The sequence below is a fragment of the Colobus angolensis genome, unplaced genomic scaffold (genome assembly GCF_000951035.1).
Source record: "Colobus angolensis palliatus isolate OR3802 unplaced genomic scaffold, Cang.pa_1.0 Scaffold317, whole genome shotgun sequence".
NCBI lineage: Eukaryota > Metazoa > Chordata > Mammalia > Primates > Cercopithecidae > Colobus > Colobus angolensis.
In genome coordinates, this window is record NW_012116455.1 from 1,235,115 (window position 1) to 1,255,866 (window position 20,752).

Genomic DNA, 20,752 nt, shown 5'->3' on the forward strand with positions numbered 1-20,752 from the left:
ACTGGGCCACACTTGCCTGAGCAGGACCTTTTCTACCTTTTTTGTGATATTTTCCAATTCCTCCACCATACGGTTGCTTTTTAGTCTCCAGCAAGACAACGTTAACCCACCAAGCCTTCTGTCTCCGTTCTTCTCATACAAGTCAATTTTTTTCAGTATTAGCTCATCAGAATGATGACTACAATGTTGAGTTTAGTCCTCCATGAATCCATTCATTCCTTGATTCTACATTTTAATATGTACTATGTATATTTATACATATTACATTTAGTTACAGGGCATTGTATTAGATACCACACACAAATTATACTCAAGACTTGGTTTATTAAAATACACCTAATAATTTTTCAAACTAGAGGTTTCTTTCTCACGGAACACCCCTCAGTCAAAGGAATATCTTTTTGTTCTGAGGAATAGAAACATTCTGAACTCACTGACTCATGGGCTTTTGCTTTTGCTTGTGGGGTATGGATACTTCTGTAGGAGGAGAGTCCTGCCACCTTAGGCCTCAGTGGGGACAGCTAGGTGTGCATGTGCTTCACAAACAGGGTGTTCCAGGGCTCCTGAAAACTGTGGTTGCCTTTACCCCCTAGATTCAGCTGCGTCCCCTCCAGTCCAGGATGTTGCGATGAATTCCCCAGCTCTGGTCCTCCCCAGCTCTGCTTCCTCGACTCCTGGCTCAGAAACGGCCATAATCCGCAGAACAAATGGTAAATATGGCAGCTAAAGGGCCCAGGGACTGATGATGGAAACTGATTAATGCAAGCAACCTTTTGTTCTCTCTAAACATATTATCTGTATTTAGAGAGTTTTCTCTGCATGCCCCGAGGCCTTTAGTCTTACTCACTGCACCTTCTGTGGCTGCCTTTCTTGCCATTGTTCATCCTCCTGTAGTTTACCTACTGCTGTTTTCGCAGCACCATAATCTCTCCATTCTTGAAAATGCTCTCTGTATCCAGCTTGATTTCCTTGTCTGTGTCTGTGTATTTATTATGATTCGTCCTATTTCATTTGCCAATAAGGAAAAAATTGTCTCCTGGCAAATTTATCAAGAGATAATGTAAGAAACATTATAGAAATATAGAAGCCAGAAGATCTCTGTGGACTTTGCCCCACCCTTGTACATTCCAAGGCTTGCTTTCTTGTTCCCAGCCTCTTCCTTCTCTTGTTCTCTACCTCTTTTGAGTTGGAGTAAACTGACGATATCATTATGAATAACAGAAGATTCTGTTGTGTTATTTTCTTTTCCAGACTTGGGTTTGGATACTTCTCCAGTAATAAAGACCCCTCCCAAGCTGGAGGGTGATGCTACTGATGGCTCCTTTGCCAATAAGCATGGCCGCCATGTCATTGGCCACATTGATGACTACAGTGTCCTATGACAGCAGATTGTGGAGGGCAAGCTGCTGGTCAAAAAGATAGTGTCTCTTGTGAGGTCAGCATGCAACTTCCCTGGCCTTGAAGCCCAAGGCACAGAGGTAATCACACCTGTAGCTTTAGGTGCACTCTTTCTTTGTGTCCTTTCTTCCTTTGATATTAACTCCTTCTCCCACCATTTTTGTTTTCTGTTTTTTGTTTTTTGTTTTTCATGCTTTGCGTCTCTCAACAGCTGAGGCTTCCTCTTCCATGTATAGCAGCCAGGCCCTGTCTTCTCTGTCTCCTATTTTCACTGTGAGTTCCGCTCTGTTCCAGATGTAGCTGACTGGATATTTCCCCTCAGCCCCACAGAAACATGTGGCATTGCCTAGCAGCCTTTGGTAGCTTATTATGTACCACACTCATGCAGGCACATGACCATCTGTGGGCAGAGTTGACACAATGGGGTGGACAGAAACTGAAGGATTTGCAGGTGTATGGCCCCCACATGTGGAAAGGGTGAGAAGCCTGGCAGCCATGGCATTTCCTTGTGCAGACTGCATAGGGGGAGGGAAGGCAGTCAGCAAAGCTTCTCAGAGCGTCTTGCCAGTGAGAGAGACCAGGCAGCAGTGGCTGTGCTGTCTGAGCTGCTGGAGACCCATGGATGCGTAGGGACAGCCCTGCCTCCACAGAACCCCACACTAGAGGGCAAGACACACACCCAAGTAGATCAGCACAGTAAGGGGCTACAGGCACAGCATGAGAAGCCATCCTCTGTGCTGTGAGGCCGCCAATGCAAACGTGGTCATTTATCTCAGGCAAGGAAGGTAACAGGTTCATAGAGGACACAGCAAGGGGGGTGAGTTTTGAAAGCCTTGTGGGTTCTGCAGGTGGAGGGAGGCATACCTGGTAAAGGGAGCAGCACCTTAGTTCTGAGAACTGCAAATGGTTGTGTGAGGGCTTCACAGTTCAAGCAGGTCCATGTTCTGTGCCTCACTCACAAAGGAAGCTGGAGCCCATGCAGGGGGAAGAAAGTAATCTCTCCGCTCCTGTGGTGTTACCTTTCCCCAGGTGCTAGGCAGCAAAGGCATTCATGAGCTTCGGAGCAGCACCAGTGCCCTGCACCACGCCCTAGAGGAGTCGGCTTCCCTCCTCACCGTGTTCTGGAGAGCGGCCCTGCCAAGCACCCGCATCCCTGTGCTGCCTGGCAAAGTGGTAAGATGCCAGTGTCCTTTCTTGGTTCAAACCCAGTTCTCTTGCCCTCCAATACTGTTCTGTCTCCTCAGTGTCACAGCTTTTCCAGAAAATTGGGAGCCACATACTGAATTGGGATAGACAGGACCTTAGAGGAGTGTCCCTGGAGGGACATCTCTGACCCATGGTGGCTGCTCTCATTGCAGCTCTGAATACATCCCACTCCCTGCCAGCCCCCTGGCCCCTGGTAAGAAATCAAAGAAGAGGAAGGGGTGTGGAGAAGGCGGAGACATCATAACCCTAGCAGTCTATAAATGTTCAGTTTCTTTACCTCTCTGAAGTTTGGCTGAGCTGAAATTCAGTTAAAGCTTCAGCACCCATCTCCCACCCCTCAGGTCCCATGGTCACATGATCACAGAATGCCCCCATGAGACTGAGCCTTTTTAGCCACTGCCTGGAATCCCAGCATAGCACTTCAGCTGGCATCTCTGGACCAGGCCTGGGGAAAGTCAGCCACCCCTCAGGATCTGCTCAGAGCTCAGGCTAACTCTGATTGGCAGACCCTTGAGGAGACAGGTTTCAGGATCCCCTCCCCAGGGATTCTAGCTCCAGATCAATGTCACCAATACCTTTTGGGATCCAGCTAGGCTCATTCCAGGGAGAGGGTGTTTTGCCATCTCCATATTGGCACAAATATTTACAAACTTGCAAACTTTCCTGAGTCCAGATCTCTCTCCCGAATATATCATTTCTGAACTCTCAATCTTGCCTGTGAAGGGAGAGTGACAGAACTGATATCAGGACTAAAGCAAGGTCCTCTTCAGAGTTGGGAGTTTTATTCCAGCCTGAAGCGAGGTCCTCTTAAGCTACAGGTGTGTGGGCCTATGCTAGTCTACGTGGGGAATTCCAGAGTCTCAATATTCCTACCTAATGGCCTCATCCTAAACTGTCCTCAGCTGGAGGTATCTGAGGCTGTGAAGGAGGAAATCCAGTTCAGGAGAGTGGAGAAGATTGTAGAATCCTTCTTTGAACTGGAAAGAGCCACAAAGCACAGGGTGCTTTAGGCCTTCTGCCTGTTCAGTAAGAGTCTGTCCCTGTTATCCAGGGAGAATCAACAGAAAGGGAACTTCTGGAACTGAGAACCAAAGTATCCAAACAGGAGCGGCTCCTTCAGAGCACAGCTGAGGGTCTAAAGACCGCGAACCAGCAGAAGGAGAGCATGGAACAGTTCATCGTCAGCCAGCATAGGTTCCCTGAGAGGGAATGGGGGAAGAAACAGGCAGTCTTCCCGATGCCCCACTTGTGCTGCAGAGGAGCAGTGACCGGGGGGCTTGGAGATGTTGGGAGTAGAGACTGATTTGATGTCCCCAAACCTCCTGTGCCATAAGCAATTGTGGATGAAGAGGGAGGGGAGGACAGGGGGTGGATAGGAGACTCCAAGCTGAATGGCCAGAAAGAAATAAATGGTTTAGAATTCTCATGCTAAGCAAGTAGGGTTAATTTCTGCTGGTGATTTTTACTCTGTGGTGTTCTTTTGTTGTTTCAGTAACCAGAACACACGATGTTTTAAAGAAGGCAAGGACTAACTTAGAGGGAGGGAAACTACTGCACCAGTCAGAGGCACCAAGCCTGTCCCCAACCCATCACCATCCGTTAGCAGATCTTGTAGGTGACCTTGGCCTGCTTTGGCCTTCCAGGAGAAGATTTGGGTCCACTTGCAAGATCACAGGTCCTCAGTGAGCGTCCTGCTAGTTTCTATTCCCATCACCCTCCCACTCCGTCAGCTCCTGCCCCTGTATTTTGGTTCACTCTCACATTGTCATCATCTCTCCTTTATACTCCAGTTTTTCTTCTTTGATGCCGAGTCAGGAGACTGGAGAAATGCAATTCAGCTGACTCTTGAAGTCATTAGACATTCCGGAGTCTGCCTCGGAATGAGCTTTTGGTAGAGGGATCTTGAGGCCAGTTATGTGTTCTACTCTTCATGAAAAAGTAAAAGCAATTTGCAACCTAGAAAACTGATTTCGCTGCACACTCCTGGGTTAAGAACAGCAATTTGATGTTGCTATATCTTTAAGCAACATGACAAAAGAGATTTGCTGGGTCTCATTTGTCTAAAAGAGAATTTGTTAGTAAATAACAACTGAACCTTCAGGGGAAAAATGTTACAAATACCAGACATTATCTATGTTTACTTAAAACACTAAGTGTTAATCATTCCCTAGGAAATGCTTTGAAGAAAAACTTGAGGTATATGAAATGGTTTAAAAATCAGAAACCAAACCTGGACTTCAAAGCTTTGCCATAAGCAATTGAGCATATTCCTAGAAATGTTTCTAAGCTATAACCTGAGAGAATGTTGATCTCCACAGTGTGAAAATGGCTTGGGCCAGTTTAACTTGCTTTTTTTTTTTTTCACTAATTCCCTTTTGTTTTTCTCTGATAATTCTTCTCTTTCCTAAGCCTCTTTAGAGCAACACTTACAGGATTGCCTCTGTAAAGCCTTATTCCTGTCCCAGAAAAGGTATCCCAAAAAGTCCTTAGTATCCACTAAAAGGTAACCCAAAAGTCTCTAGTATCCACTGGCTTTCTCCAGTGTGGAAGCTTTACCCCTCCACCTCCCATAGATCACTGGAGAGGACCCGAGGCCTTGGTTCTAATCCCTGGCTTATCACTAACTGGCGTGTGGCTTCGGCTTGTCCCTTAGTCTCTGTGAGACTGCTGCACCCTCATCTGTCAAAGATGGACCTGGACTTAGTTGAGCTTTGAGGTCCTTGTGGACTTGGTCCCTCCACACACTCATTATGGCGACTGGACATAAACTTAAGAGAGGACTTCCCCGCAAAATGTCCTCTTCTTCCTACAACAGGCTGTTTCTATATGTGCATGTTTCATGCTAAGCACGTCTTTCTTGGGTGGAGATGGCAAAGGCCTCTTTCTGCTGAGACAAAATGATTTGGAGAGTCACCTGGCCCCTAAAGAGGCAGTGGTAGGATCCAGCCACCCAGTGTGCAGTGAATTGGAGCAGGGATCTCAGCACACAGGGAGGTGGGGAGGCTCCCCCTAACCTCGGGCACCTGTTGCTCCTCCAGACTGCAGCGCATGCTCTTAGCTCATCCTCTTAACTGGCTCTCACCATGCTCCTGGCTTTGGTCACCCCGTAGCTCTCACTCCAGCTTCAGGTAGCCATCAGTAGGGCCTGGCAATATACACTGATTTGGATTGTTTTATTTTTGTCTGCAGGTGAAATCCCTAAGGGCTCTGCCGTGTACTCCAGCCTTGTGACCCTTGCCTTCCAGGCACCATGCAAGAAGCGCAGCCACCAGAAGTCCTTAAAACAGCAGGAAAGGTGGGCCTGTCCCCCTTTTGCACAGCTACCTATCTGCTGAGGAGCATCTGGGCCTCGTTCCTCCAAGTCCACCGGAGGGTCCAGAAGAGACAGTCAGAGATGTATCCTGGTGGAGCTGGGAGAAAGCCGGAAAGCCTTTCTGAGAGCTATGGAATACCGTTAGCCAAGGTCCACTTGGCCCAGCACTAAGCAGAAGATGCGTAGTTTGCATAGAAGGTTTCGTGGTACTGCTTCTCAGCAGCCCCAGCAGCTTGGGAACTAACAACGGCACATTTCTTGCCTCATCGGCTGTCCTGAGACGGAAAACTCAGTGGATATAGGACCCTGATTCCAATGAATGGGGCACATGGTCCCAATGCTGGAGCTCCTCTGGCAGGTTCTAAAAGCACACTACTGAGCAGCAGTGCCCTGCCGGGCACTGCTGGCGGCGCCCAGTGAGCACTACTCACAGATCCACACCTGACCCTGCTGGGTCGAGTCAGGCTGGGCTTTGGTCTGCACTGTAGCACCTGTGTTCTTTGAGTTCACATCATGAATGTGGTGAATTCCCAGCTACCATCTCAGGCTTAACCTAGCACATCCGATTTCTTTTCTTGTGTGATATCCAAATTGGACTGACCTCACTTCACATATTTTGTCCCATTTTGTCATCCTACCTTACCTCAGGGAAATTGGGGACTGATGGCCAGACCAACTCTGTTGAAATTCTTGCATAGAGCAAACCTGTGCTCATTTTTAAGTGGCATGGGAGAGCCCCCCAGCCATAGTAAAGCCTGGTCTGTGTCTTTGCAGTGCTGATAGAATATGTGTGTGTGTATAAATGTATGATATAGGTTTATATACGTTGCTATTGCCATGTACTGAAGGCCAACATAACTGGTGGACAGGGTGGGTGACAGATAATGAAAATGTTTTTGGTGATTATTAAAGCAACATGTGTATTAAAAAAATAGTTTTTCTTTCGCTGCTTTGTTTCCCATTTCTGCCCCAATCCCTTGACAGTATAAAGAACTGGAAAGGGAAAATGGGAAAGACAAACTGTGTTGAAGAAGTGCACAGTCTAACGCCTGAACTCTAACTTTAAAAGATTAAGATTTTCCTCCTCTGTCATTTTGTAAGAATCCCCAGTCTGAAAATATGAAAGAATGGTTCTTAAACTTGATGTGCCTTAGAAGCAGCTGTGGAGATTACACGAGCTACCTGCTGGTCTCCAATCCCAGGAGATTTAGTTGGTGTGAGCCCTAGAATCTGCATTTTTTTATATAAGCACCCCAGGTGATTCCATTACATGTGTGGGCTGCAGACCACAGTTTAAAAAAACAGTGTTCTATAACATTGAATCAAAACTAAAACAACCTTTAAGAACCTTGAATCAAAAAGCATGTCATTCCATAAACAATATAAAAATTTTAAAATATTCCTTGGGAAATGTTCTTAGCTACATGCTTTTGATCCCCAAGATTTAAATAAAGCTATCACTTCGCAATTATTTACTAGAACATGTAAAAACTAAAAACAGGTAGAAGGTGGAGTAAGATGGTAGAACAGAATTCTCCAGCAATGGTCTCCCCGAAGGAACATCAAACTGAACAACTGTCTATGCAAGAAAACACTTTCACAAGAGCTAACCAGGTAAGAGATCACAGCACCTGCTTTTAACATCATAATAAGAAAAGATAATTGAAGAAAGGAGGAAGGACAGTCTTGCATTGCCTATGACACCTCTCCCCCAGCCACAGGAAAGCATCTCTGAGAGAGAATCTAATGGGTTGGGGACAAGGAGGAAAATGTGGGACTTCATATTGAAACTTAGTACCAGTCTTGCCATAGTGACACACGGCACTGGACAGAACCCCACAGCACTTGATTCCAGGCTGGTGCTCACAAAAGAAGCATTTAGACCCACGCTGGGCCACAAGGGAATCAGCTGCCCCTGCAGAAAGAACCCACCAAAGTTCTGGCTGGCTTTATCACTGGAAATTTCTTGGGCTTCAAATAAATTTCAGTGGCAGGCAGGCTGCAGTGACAGCAGTCCTTGGGCAAGCCCTGATGCTGCATAGGTCTGGAAGACCCTGGACTTGAGGTGTGAGCCAGTATGACAGCAGCAGCTGCAGCAGCTATGGGAATGCCTGTATCACCCCTCCCCACACTCCAGGCAGTGCAGCCTGAAGAGAGATTCTTTTTGCTTGGGGAAAAGAAAGGGAAGTAAGCTAGGGGCTTTACCTGGGAATGCAGAGAACAATCCCTGATCTCCCCCAAGTCCATAGGGCTGGGGACCTAGGAATCTGTAAGAACTGCAGTGTACCTGGGTCTAGGGTGCCCTGTAGTACAAACATGGCTGCAGTGATCACTGGCTTAGGGAACTCATCAGCCTACTTTGAATTCCTGGAAGGTCCTCTGAAGGGCAGGTACAAACAAGACCTGACTTCAAAGGCTGGAATAAATACCTTATCCTTCAATGCCCGGATATTGACAAACATCGACAGTATCAATAACATTGAAGTCAATATGACTTCAACCAATGGACCAAGTAAGGCACCCAGTGACCAACCCTGGAGAGATGGAGATGTGTAACCTCTCAGGGAATTCAGAATAGCTATTTTGAGAAAGCTCAATGAACTTCAAGAAAACACAGAGAAACAATTCAGAAATATATCAGACATTTAACAAGGATACTGAAGTAATAGAAAAAAATCAAACAAATGCTGGAGCTGGAAAATGCATTAGTGGGTCTCAGAAGAATTGATCAAGCAGAAGAAAGAATTAGAAGCCCTCATATGAGGATAATGTGTGGTCATGGCCCCTTTGGCCAGGTCAGTTTTTGTGATCTGTTTTTTTTCTTTTCCTCCAGCATCTGTTTTTCTCGGACACTCAGCTTTCCTGAAAAGTGTTTAGTGTTTCTAACTCATCCAAGTTTTCCAGCTGTATTTTTCTTTCTCATCTGCTGCAGTTTTCATCTTTAAACTAGCTAGATCTGTAGATGAAAGAAACAATGAGGTACCTCCAAAATTGAGTTAGATCAGTGTAACCAACAGAAAATGATGAGATTAGATAAACACAGGTGACCTGAGCCAATGGAATATAACTTAACAGTTAAAAAACTCAATGATATCTATAAGGCAAACTTTATGACAGGGAAAGTTGTTATGATATTACAATTGTTCATCTCTCTAAGATCTCTCGGATCAGAAGGTCAACTTTCTCCAGTTTTTTTCATAATTGTATCAGACTGAGGCACTAAATTCTAGGACACCTCTATATTTTTCTTGAATTATAGATTACTTGTCTTCCTTTAAATCTTTTTTAGAAATTTACTTATCCAATAGTCAAAGAGGATTCTTCTTTACATTTTTATTAATTCTGTTTACCTAATTTTACTGTCTCTAGTCAGGTCCTATTCCTATTCTGGGATAGACGAGATTCTCAGTTTTATAGGTAAGTAATAGATAGGGGAAATAACAACTAGACAGAGAATAACCTGGAGTCTATGGAAGGTTTCAGAGACATGAGAAGAAAACAATGAACACCAAAAGTAAAAGAATGGCATAATTTCAAAAAATATTTACTTAAAAAAATAAAAATTAATTTAAAATCTGTTTTGTACTCTCAAAAAAAAAAGTTAAAGAAAACATGGACTCTATAAAACAATACATGAAGCACAAGATAATAAGGTACTACACTGAATTGTAAAAGGAGCAGGCAGAGTTAGCAAACAATGCCACAGCAGAATTTAAGAATAAAGAGCAGAATTAGCAATACCTAAAACCAAATCAATTTTGTGAAGAATCAATATCAGAAATTTGCCCAAATGCCAAAAGAAAGGACAAAGAGATGAAAATTATCAAAGAAGACATAATGGATATGGAGGAAAGACAATTAAAATGCAACACATAGATATCGATGGTCCTGAAGAAAAGTCAGGACAAGTGAACCATAAAGCCCTAAAGATACAATAGGAGGAAATTTTCTTGAGCTGATAAAAGACGTGAAATTGCAAATTGGAAGGGACTCATCATGCACCGGGGAAAAAAAAAATCTAGATAAATTTTAATTTGCAAGTATAAAGACATAATTCTATAATTTAGAAATGTAATGACACAACCCCTGCAATGGTTTTTTGTACCACTGTTGAACAGTTGTTTTCACATTCTTGTCTGCTTGTGAACACAGAGTAGGGTCATACCTCTCTCACTGGAGGTGAGGCTTCCTTGAAGATAGTAGATATTTCAAATGTCAACTGCTGAAAAAAGAAAGATTCTAAGATGAGAAAAGAGAATTTGGAAGGTGGGCCTTAAACAGGAACAAGCGGGAATTCCTTTCTCTGAGCCTCATTCTCTTGAGGCTGCAATCCAAAGAGTCATAATATGCTCACTAGTGCTTCCAAAAAAAGAAGGGAAAATGGCATCTGCCATATGGAGGCAAGCTAGGAACTAAGGCGGGGAGTTAATGAGTTAATACAAGTCAAGATCTTAAAACAGTACCTGGCATATAGTAAGTACTCCACAAATATTAGCTATTATCACCATAATTATTCCATGGGATACGATTACTGTAATTCAGCATAGCCTTATTATTATTATTGAGACAGTCTTGTTCTGTCACTCATGCTGGAGTCTAGTGGCACCATCTCGGCTCACTGCAACCTCCACCTCCCGAGTTCGAGCAATTCTCCTGCCTCAGCCTCCAGAGTAGCTGATACTACAGGCATAGGCCACCACACCTGGCTAATTTTTGTATTTTTAGTAGAGACAGGGTTTCACCATGTTGGCCAGGCTGGTCTGGGACTCCTGACCTCATGACACCCACCTCGGCCTCCCAAAGTGCTGGGGTTACAGGCAGGAGCCACCGCACCTGGCCTCGTCTTATTATTAAATGATGCACCTTAGACTCAGCTTTGATAGAGATTTAAGAAAAGGGTTTATGTGATCTGGAGGGTAAAGGAGAGAGATTCCTCCTCTCCCTCAGAGGCCGCTGTTGGTCATGGGGATGAGCAATAGCTCAAAAGGAAAAGGGAAGCTGGAGTGAGCATAAGGAACCAAAACTCATGGCTCTCAGTTTCAGCCAACCCTCTCAATGTGGCGCTAGTCCTTCCAGTGCCAACTGTGGATGAACAGAGTGTTTATCAAGTTACTTACAAAGGAAAACAACATCAGGCTGGCACCATACTTCTCCATAACACATTAAATCTCAGAAAAGAAGAGATTATCCACAGAATATTGAGGATGAAAAATTTAAGCTGAAAACTCCACAACAAGCCAAATTTCATTCATGTGTGAAGCCAATTGAAAGGCACTCTCAATTATGCAAAAGCTCAAAATACCTGCAAACCCTTCTTTAAAGAAAAATTTATTTCATAACCCACTCAAGCCAAAAGAGAAATATATTTTTTGTTTTTGGTGTTGTTGTTTTGTTTTGTTTTGTTTTTTGTTTTTTTGAGACGGAGTTTCACTCTTGTTGCCCGGGCTAGAGTGCAATGGTGCGACCTTGGCTCATTCAACCACCACCTCCTGGGTTCAAGCGATTCTTGTGCCTCAGCCTCACGAGTAGCTGGGATCAGATGCGTGCGCCACCACACCTGGCTAATTTGTGGATTATTAGTAGAGACAAGGTTTCACCCTGTTGGCCAGGCTGGTCTCGAACTCCTGACCTCAGGTGATCCACCTGCCTCAGCCTCCCAAAGTGCTGGGATTATAGGCATTAGCCACCGTGCCCACCCAAGAGAAATATTTTTTAAAAGAATTCAAGACGGGGCATAGAGGCTCATACCTGTAATCCCAACATTTTGGGAGGCAGAGGTGGGAAGACCGCTTGAGCCCAGGAGTTTGAGATTAGCCTGGGCACATTGTGAGACCGTGTCTCTACAAAAATTTAAAAATTAGCCAGGCATGGTGGCACACGCCTATAGTCCCAGCTACTTGAGAAGCTGAGGTGGGAGGATCACTTGAGCCCAGCAACTACAGTGAGCTGTGATTATGCCATTGCACTCCAGCCTGAACAACAAAGGGAGATGCTGTCTCAGAAAAAAAAAGAAAGAAATCAAGAAGGTAAAGTATGAAAGAGGCTGATGATGAATACTGAAGACATTTAAGCATAAAATGAATTAAATGTAACTATTTGAAGTATAGTTACAAAACAGAATACAAATATCATAAATAATCCTTAACAAAAATATATTTTTAAAGTAAGGTTTAAAATCCCAGATTACACCAACATAAATCTGGGTATTGTGTGGGGTGTAGGGAGTAACAAAGAAGGAGAAATGTGAGAAAGTAGAAGTGTCCTGGTATTCTCAACTTACAAAGATACTATTTTATTCTCTGTGTTAGTAATAAGAAAAATATAAAGTTGCATGTGTTATTTTAAAACAAACTGCATGCCTTCCAGATTACTAGGAAACAAAACAAGAAACAAGGACTACACAGTCCATAGAGCAAAAAGAAGAAAAAAACAACAGGAAAAAAGCAAAAGAAAGACCAAACACACAAAATACAAGAGCAGAATCACTAAACCAAACCAAAATATTGATCTTTATTAATATAAAATATAATATGCAACAAAGATATACTATGAATCATTTTGCACTGAAAAATAAGGCACCGGACTGCATGAAGCTCTCAGAAATACATGGAGATATGGACAGAAAAATAATAGTAATAAAAGACTTCAGTCCTTGATGAATTGATAGAAGACAAAAATAAAGAGGACCTGAATGTAATTTACAAGTCTGATTTAATGAATATGTAATGAAATGTTAAACAAAATATTTCCTATGTCTTGGAGTTTCAGTAAGGTTACATAACGAAGGGCAATAAATGCTCAATGTCTACACTTTCTAAAAAGTGGTACAAAGCACAATCTAGAATTCCTTAAAAAAAGAGGTAGCCCCCAAATGGTCTTGCAACTCCTAACTCACAATCCACCTCTGGGTTATTTAAGAGAAAGTTAAGGGTTAACCGATAGGAGCAGTCTTTGAAGAGAGTTGTCAGACTAGAAGAAAGAGCTGTGGTGTTTCTCATCCCCTTCCCTCACTTCCCTCCAAGTGAGGGGCTCAAGGAAAACCTCTGAGACTTTCTGGGAAGCACTTGCTGGGAGGGAGGCCTGACCTCTTTCTCGCTAGTCATTAGTGGCCTATTCATCTGCAGAAGTTCACAGGCTCACCTCCGGCTGCCACAGCAGCCCAGCTTGCAGGAGCTTGATGTGTGTCCTCAGAATTTGCTGGGACACAGACACAGTGACCTTCCCTTGCCCAGGGAAAATTGGAGGCTTGAATAAGTGTTTCTTGTGGGCCAAACTCTTCACCATCATATTATTTTATTATAGTAAACAACACCAAAAAAAAAAAAAAATCCAAAAGGTAGATTGGTTAAGTTACTCATGACATAACCATATGATAGAATGTTATTGAGTCAATAAAAATGCTATAAAGTCTTTGGCACGAGAAAATATTCATTATACACATTTTTTTGAGACAGGGTCTCACTCTGTTGCCCAGGCTGGAATGCACTGGTGCAATCACAGATTACTACAGCCTCAACCTCCTAAGCTCAAGCAATCCTCCCACTTCAGCCTCCAGAGTAGCTGGGATTACAGATGTGCACCACATCGCCTGTCTAATTTTTTTTTTGGTAGAGACAGGGTCTCCCAATGTTACCCAGGTTGGTCTCAAACTCCTGGGCTCAAGTGATCCTCTCACCTCAGCCTCCCAAAGTGCTGGGATTTCAAGTTTTAGCCACCATGTCTCGTCTATAATACTACAACGTATTTCTCTCTCTCTTTTTTGTTTTTGAGACGAAGTCTTGCTCTGTCACCCAGGCTGGAGTGCAGTGGCACAATCTCAATTCACTGCAACCTCTGCCTTCCAGGTTCAAGCGATTCTCCTGCCTCAGTTTCCCGAGTAGGTGGGATTACAGGCATGTGCCACCATGCCCAGCTAATTTTTGTATTTTTAGTAGAGACAGGGTTTCACCATGTTGGCCAGGATGGTCTCAAACTCCTGACTGAAAGTGATCCACCCACCTCGGCCCCCCAAAGTGCTGGGACTACAGGTGTAAGCCACCATGCCCAGCCCCATAATATATTTCTAAAATGAAATATAATGAAAACTATATAACAAAATAGTATGCTCATTATCTTAGTTCAAGCTACTATAACAAGATACGGTACATTAGGTGGCTTAAACAACAAAGTTTTTAAAATTTTTTATTCTTAAGTTTTGTGGGTGCATAGTAGGTGTATATATTTAACAAACATTTACTTCTCACCGTTCCAGAAGCCAGAAGTCCAAGATCAGGGTGCCAACATGGTCACTTCTTGGTGAGGGCCCTCGTTCTGGTTCACAGACAGCTGCCTTCTCATGGTATACTCACCTGTTAGAAAGAGAGCGTGCTGGTTCCTTTATCTCCTTGGAAGGGCATAAATCCCATCATGGGGCTTCACTCTCATGACCTCGTCTAAACCTAATCACCTCCCAAAGGCCCCTCCTCCAAATTCTATCACATCGGGAACTAGGGCTTCAACATATGCATTTTGGGGGTACACAAACAGGATCCATTTTTTCAATATTGGATCACAAGGATTCCATAGCACTCCTTGTGATCCAATTTTGGGAAAACCAAAAGGTATATGTGCATTGGTGTGGGTATGCATCACGTTAACCAAGAATAAGAATGAACATCCCAGACTTTGGAAATATGCCAGTGTTGTACTCCTTTGCAACTGTCTTAACGTCATGGTGGCAAATCTCAATCCAGTGGTAAAGGTGGGGACTTCTTTAAAATAAGTGAATGTCCCTGCTGGTAGTTATCCCAAGAAGTGGTTAGTCCTGGAGCAAGAATTGGTGGGACAATAGAGAGAGCTTTCCGCTCTGCCTGAGCACAGATGTCAGGGGGCCAGAGGTTTGGAACAGTTCATACAATAAGAATATGAACATCCTTTACTTTGAACTTCAACTAATATATTCAATTTTAAATTTAATCTCTACATATTCTTCCCCTTTGTTCACAAAATATGTGGATCAAATTCATTCTGTATATAATTATATTAAGAGAATCCCAAAATTAGTTTTAATAAACGGAAAAAGTTGGTGTTACATATTTCGAATAATGCCTCTGAATCTTTCCAAATTTGGGAGCTATACAATCATCAGTCTTTTCAGTATAATTTGAATAATCGACAACCAAAACTTTAAATATACATGTATAAATATATATTGAAACTAATTAACAATGAAGGAAAACTGAATGTAAACTCATAATAATAATAATAATGGGTAAAAATTATTGCATACTTACTATAAAGTGCTTCTTTTCCTGAGGGCTTTATGTATATTACTTAATCTTCATAATAACCTCTGAGATAAGATACTATTACTATCTCTATTTTTTAGATGAGGAAACTGAAGTACAGAGAGGTTAGTAACTTGCATAAAAGCACACAATATTTAATCTTCTTTATTCCTCAGGAACACGGCCTCAAGAACAACCAAGCACTTGATACAGAATTAACTCTAACTCATATGAACCAATCAAGGCCCTGGACAGGGTGGTACATACCAGGTCAGCACCAAGGTTGATATAGTCAAAATGAGATTGTATAAGAGGAAAGGACTGGAATGCACCTCCAAGAAGGTCTGGAAAAGTGAGAACCAACTAGGCAAGAGGTTCAAAGCTCAAGGAAGATGAAGGGAAATTCTTGAGCCAAAGCACAAGTGGTTGGAAAAGATCTTTAGGCTTCCTGAGGCTATGGAGTGAGCATATCTAGAGAAAGGGGGGCAGGAGTGGAAAAAAGCAAAGAGCAAAGGTAGCACCACTCTGGTCCTCAGTCCCTTTCTCTAGGCAAATTGGAGCTGACATTTTCCTAGTGTGAAGGCGCTCACTCACTCTAGGAAAGTTTTGAGATGGGGAGCAGAGTCTCACAGCCAGTCCCCAGTCAGTGTGCATAAGAATCTCCCAGGAAGCTGTTAAAAATGCAGGTTCCTTCTTAAAAAAAAAATTGAACTCACAAAAGCAGAGAGTAGAGGGGTGATTACCAGGGGCTGGAGGGGAAGGTCGGGTGGGGTTGGGGAGATGTTAGTCAAAGGATACAAAACTTCAGTTAGATAAGAGGAGTAAGTTCAAAAGAAGTTGTGCAATATGTTGACTATAGTTAATAACAAAGTATTGCATTTTTGAAAATCTCTGAGAGAGTAAATTTTAAGTATTCTCACCACAAAAATAAATATCTGAAGTAATACATACGCTAATTACCTTGATTTCACCATTCTACAATGTATACATATTTCAAGACATCATTTTGTGTATGATAAACATATATAATTTCTACTTATTAATTAATTGACTCCTGATTCCTCCTGGGAGTCACTTTCAGAAATCCCAAGTCCACTGGTCTACATTAGGGCTTATGAATCTACATTTTAAATAAGCTCCCCAAGTCGTTAGAGAACCACACTTTGAGAAAACTGCACCTGGCCGGGCGCAGTGGCCCACACCTGTAATCCCAGCACTTTGGGAGGCCGAGACGGACAGATCACGAGGTCAGGAGATCGAGACCATCCTGGCTAACACGGTGAAACTCCGTCTCTACTAAAAATACAAAAAATTAGCCGGGCGTGGTGGCGGGTGCCTGTAGTCCTAGCTATTGGGAGGTGGAGGTAGGAGAATGGCGTGAACCCAGGAGGCGGAGCTTGCAGTGAGCTGAGATTGCACCACTGCACTCCAGCCTGGGCGACAGAGCGAGACTGTCTCTCAAAAAATAAAAATAAAAAAGAGAAAACTGCACCTATACATGTTCTAGGTATCAGGTATAGATACTGTCCATGGGACCATTGGGAAATAAACAGTTTTCCTCTGAATACTTGGGGTTTCCTGTCCAGCTGACACTGGTGACTTAGTGGGGCACATAGGGGAGTTCAGAGACTCAGTGAACCTGGCACAGTGGGCAAAACTACAAGATAGGATGTCTCTCCATGAAGGGACACAGCTAGAGTAGGATGCCACGGAATTGGTGATATGTCTCAAAAGATCCCAGACTTACAACTGCATTTGAATCTACAACTATATCACAATAAGTTAAAAGTTTCAAAAGAAAATCCCTAACAGAGATCATCCAGCCACAGGTATGGGCAGGTGCTATGTATGTGCCTGGAGAAGAGGTACTAGGGTGTTTCCCAGGGATCTAGTGTTAGTGTCAACTCTTGGGTCCAGTCCTTTGCATTAATTTGGAGGAAGGGGGTGAAATAGTTAGCTGTCAGGTGGTGCTGGGAAGTGTGAGAGTACAGTAGGTATGAACACTGCAATTGCTATGAAAAACGACGGTAAAGTTGTGTGAACAAACACTCGTCCAAAGGACACAGACTGATTATCTTGTCAATCAACTCTTTATAGCCCATCTATGGGACTGGCTATAGATCTCTGGATGAGTGGCAAACAATGGCTACTAGTTATGAACATGACATATTTTGAAAAGCTCCCTTGGAAAAATAGCACAAACTGGGGACTCGGAGCCCAGATGGTTTGACTGTCCATGGAGGCAGAACCAAAAGATCTCACTATTCTAAGAGGATGGCAGCAGCTAGAGTGGATCGGGAGAATATTACCGTGGTAGAGATGGGAGGACAAGTCATTTTAGTGTCAGAGTCCACCATCAGCAGTAGAGACTTGCTTTGAGAGAAGAGTCAATTGGATACTAAATGCATTGTGAAGGTTTCTAAAGACATTCCTCAATCAAAATCAGGGGGTAAAGCAGTCCCTTGAATCACCTAGGCCTGTCCTTTACCTGGACACAAGTGGTACAGCAGGGAGAATTCTGAATGGTGTCACCCAAAGCTTTCCATAGGCCTTAGGCCAGCAGGCATTGCACACCTTTCTCTGCTATTCCTGGTTACTGAGACTCCAATCTCCACTGTGCATCCCAGTAAGCCTACAAGGTAAACTGCTTGCCTTGATCGTCTCTCTCGGCACTCTGCAGTATATACAGTCTTGACTGTCAGTTAGGCGCTGTTACGTGGGAATCTACCTGCTTCCCTAACAGATATGGCCAGGACACAAAGTTCTCTGGTTATGACACTCCCATAATAGAGCTGCCTCCACAGCCCCTTGAAATTCTGGATCAGCGATTGGACATCTAACAGGCAGTTTTGACTGCTTGGCATGACAGAGTTCAATCCAACCAAAGGAAGACACGTTTTCTTATGTGTAATGAATCTGCAAGTCACTTATTCAAACTGTAGTAGTCTGAACTTAGACGCTGGATGTCAGGTGCCCTCAGGATTGTCTTCCTGGGTCTTGACTGCAGCCACTCCTACACAGGGTGATTTCCTGGGCTGGAGCCAGTTTGCAGGACTATGAGACTATGTGGACTACAAAGACTAGCTAGGCCCCAGGGTGGCGGCAGAGTAAGCCCCACAGCAATGCACTAAGCCTTCATGAAATGAGTGTTGAATGAATGAGGTGGTGATTCAGTGTATATTTGATCCACTGCAACAGGTGGGAAGGGGGCAGAAGGAGCAGCTACTTCCTAAAATAACCCTTCTTCAGACTCTTAAAGAACTGATCCTTGTTTTGAATTAAAATCTGTCTTCATTTAACTTCCAGTCCTTTGCCCTACAGATAACTGTCAGCGCCACATCAGTTCTACCCATTCTTTCACATGAAGACAGATGTCAGGCCGGGCGCGGTGGCTCAAGCCTGTAATCCCAGCACTTTGGGAGGCCGAGATGGGCGGATCACGAGGTCAGCAGATCGAGACCATCCTGGCTAACATGGTGAAACCCCGTCTCTACCAAAAAATACAAAAAACTAGCCGGGCGAGGTGGCGGGCGCCTGTAGTCCCAGCTACTCCAGAGGCTGAGGCAGGAGAATGGCGTGAACCCGGGAGGCGGAGCTTGCAGTGAGCTGAGATCCGGCCACTGCACTCCAGCCTGGGCGACAGAGCGAGACTCCGTCTCAAAAAAAAAAAAAAAAAAAAAAAGACAGATGTCAGGTTCTGAGTCATCTTTCTTTGCCTCCTTCCACCAGTCCTTAACTGGTGACTCACATTTGAGCAAGCTCCAATATGTCTCTATATAATCTCTTTTTTTTTTCTTTTCTTTTCTTTTCCTTTTTTTTTTTGAGACGGAGTTTCGCTCTTGTCCAGGGTGGAGTGCAATGGTGCGATCTCGGCTTACCACAACCTCTGCCTCGCGGGCTCAAGTGATTCTCCTGCCTCAGCCTCCCTAGTAGCTGGGATTACAGGCATGCGCCACCACTCCCGGCTAATTTTGTATTTTTAGTACAGACGGGGTTTCTCCATGTTGGTCAGGTTAGTCTCGAACTTCCGACCTCAGGTTATCCGCCCGCCTCGGCCTCCCCCAAGTGCTGGGATGAGCTACTGCGCCGGGCCTGTAAAATCTCTTAAAAGTGTGGTACACAGAGTGCAGTACTCCACCTGTGGCCTGACTGATATGCAGTACAATATTATCACTAAATTGCTACAGACGGTGTGCTTTTCGTTGTTGTCACAGAAATGTATTTGGTTAGTTATATTTGTTAACGTCTCGTCTGACTTTCCAGTCTTCCCTCACTTTGTGCAGTCATATTTGCCGAGTCAAGTAAAAGTTGTAACATTTAGGACACAATGCCTGACTTACTATAATTACCATTATTATCTTATGATCTTTACAAAACAGAATTGCTACTTAGGTCTCAGGCCCTACCTCCTTCAGCCTCCGAAATGTTAAAGCTACTCTGCACTGCATACTTTTAGTATGGCTCCTAATAAGCCCCGCTCCTGGGGCCTCAGCGGCTGGAGCCTGGCGTCTGCCCCACCCACGCCGAGCTCGAGGCGGGGCTCTGGATGTAGCCGCTGATTGGCTGGCTGGGGCGCAGCTTGATGGCGTCGGGCTGGAGAGCCGCAGTCCCGGCTGCGGCACCGGGGAGAAGGCGGACTGTGTAAGGGGGCCTGTGGCCCCAGCGTGCGGTGGCCTCGGGGAGTGTGAAGTGGAGGCAGGAGCCCTCCTTACACTTCGCCATGAGTTTCCTGATCGACTCCAGCATCATGATTACCTCTCAGGTGAGTCACTGCCTCCCGCCCCGACACCCGTCCGCTTCCCTTTCCCGAATCGCCCTCTCGGGTCCTCCGCGGTGCGGGCTGGTGCGGGGTCTCACTTCTCTCTCAAGCGGCCTGCGCCAGTTACTCCGGGACCCAGAGCACGAAGAGGGTGTGCGATTTGCTGCCTCCGGTTCCCTCTACCCGGGCTGTCAGGAGGCTGGCCTGCGGCCGTCCGCGGCCCCACCCGGCACCCGTCCCTGGAATTTCGGTCCACCTTAGCCTCCGCGCTAAGAGCTGGCGCCGCCACCTAAGGCGGCGGTCCTCAGAGCTCCTCGAAGCTCCTCGAAGCTTCCGGGCTGCGTTGCTGACCCTGGTCTGGGGAAGCCTGTGTGGTTCCGGGCACCGGGTGTGCGGCGCGCCAATCAGGGCTGGATACTGAGGACACGTCAGTGTAGGCTTTGCTGTTAGATGTCAAATCCTGCATCCAGGTGTGGAGAAATTTGCTGCTTCAAAGTGTCAATATAAGGTTATACGTATGCTTAAAAGTATAAGGTTTCGTTTTTGCACTGACACCTCATCCTTTATCCTCTGCTTACTTACCCACCTTTTTCGGATGTTTGTCTGACCCTCATTTCTTCTCCATTGGTCACCTTCATTTGTTTGTACAGTCAACAAACATTTATCGACCGTTATATAAAGCTCTGAGCGTACGAACATATAAGACATTGTCTGTGCTCATAGAAGCTTCGTCTAGTGAGCCTCTTGCTTTTACCATGTAATCCATTGTTAATTATTGTTTCTTCCTAGCATTTATCATAGCACTGGCAT

The 20,752-nt window shown here is 44.4% G+C and overlaps 2 protein-coding genes across 3 annotated transcripts in view; both read left to right on the forward strand.

Annotated features, from left to right (window-relative positions):
• The window catches only part of LOC105518349 (myomegalin), a 19,202-nt gene extending 13,263 nt beyond the window's left edge, over positions 1-5,939 (forward strand). The window contains 5 exon segments of the mRNA XM_011951316.1: positions 594-710; positions 1,252-1,478; positions 2,428-2,571; positions 3,656-3,794; positions 5,794-5,939. Coding sequence (XP_011806706.1) covers positions 594-710; positions 1,252-1,478; positions 2,428-2,571; positions 3,656-3,794; positions 5,794-5,939 — 773 coding nt within the window.
• Positions 5,940-19,729: 13,790 nt separating this feature from the next.
• GPR89A (G protein-coupled receptor 89A) overlaps positions 19,730-20,752 on the forward strand; it is a 59,204-nt gene continuing 58,181 nt past the window's right edge. For both annotated transcript variants that reach the window (XM_011951272.1, XM_011951270.1), the window contains exon 1: positions 19,730-19,945. Coding sequence is in view for 1 of the 2 variants with exons in the window: in XM_011951270.1 (XP_011806660.1) it covers positions 19,904-19,945 (42 nt within the window). In the remaining variant the exon portion in view is untranslated. The remainder of the gene's footprint in view (positions 19,946-20,752) is intronic.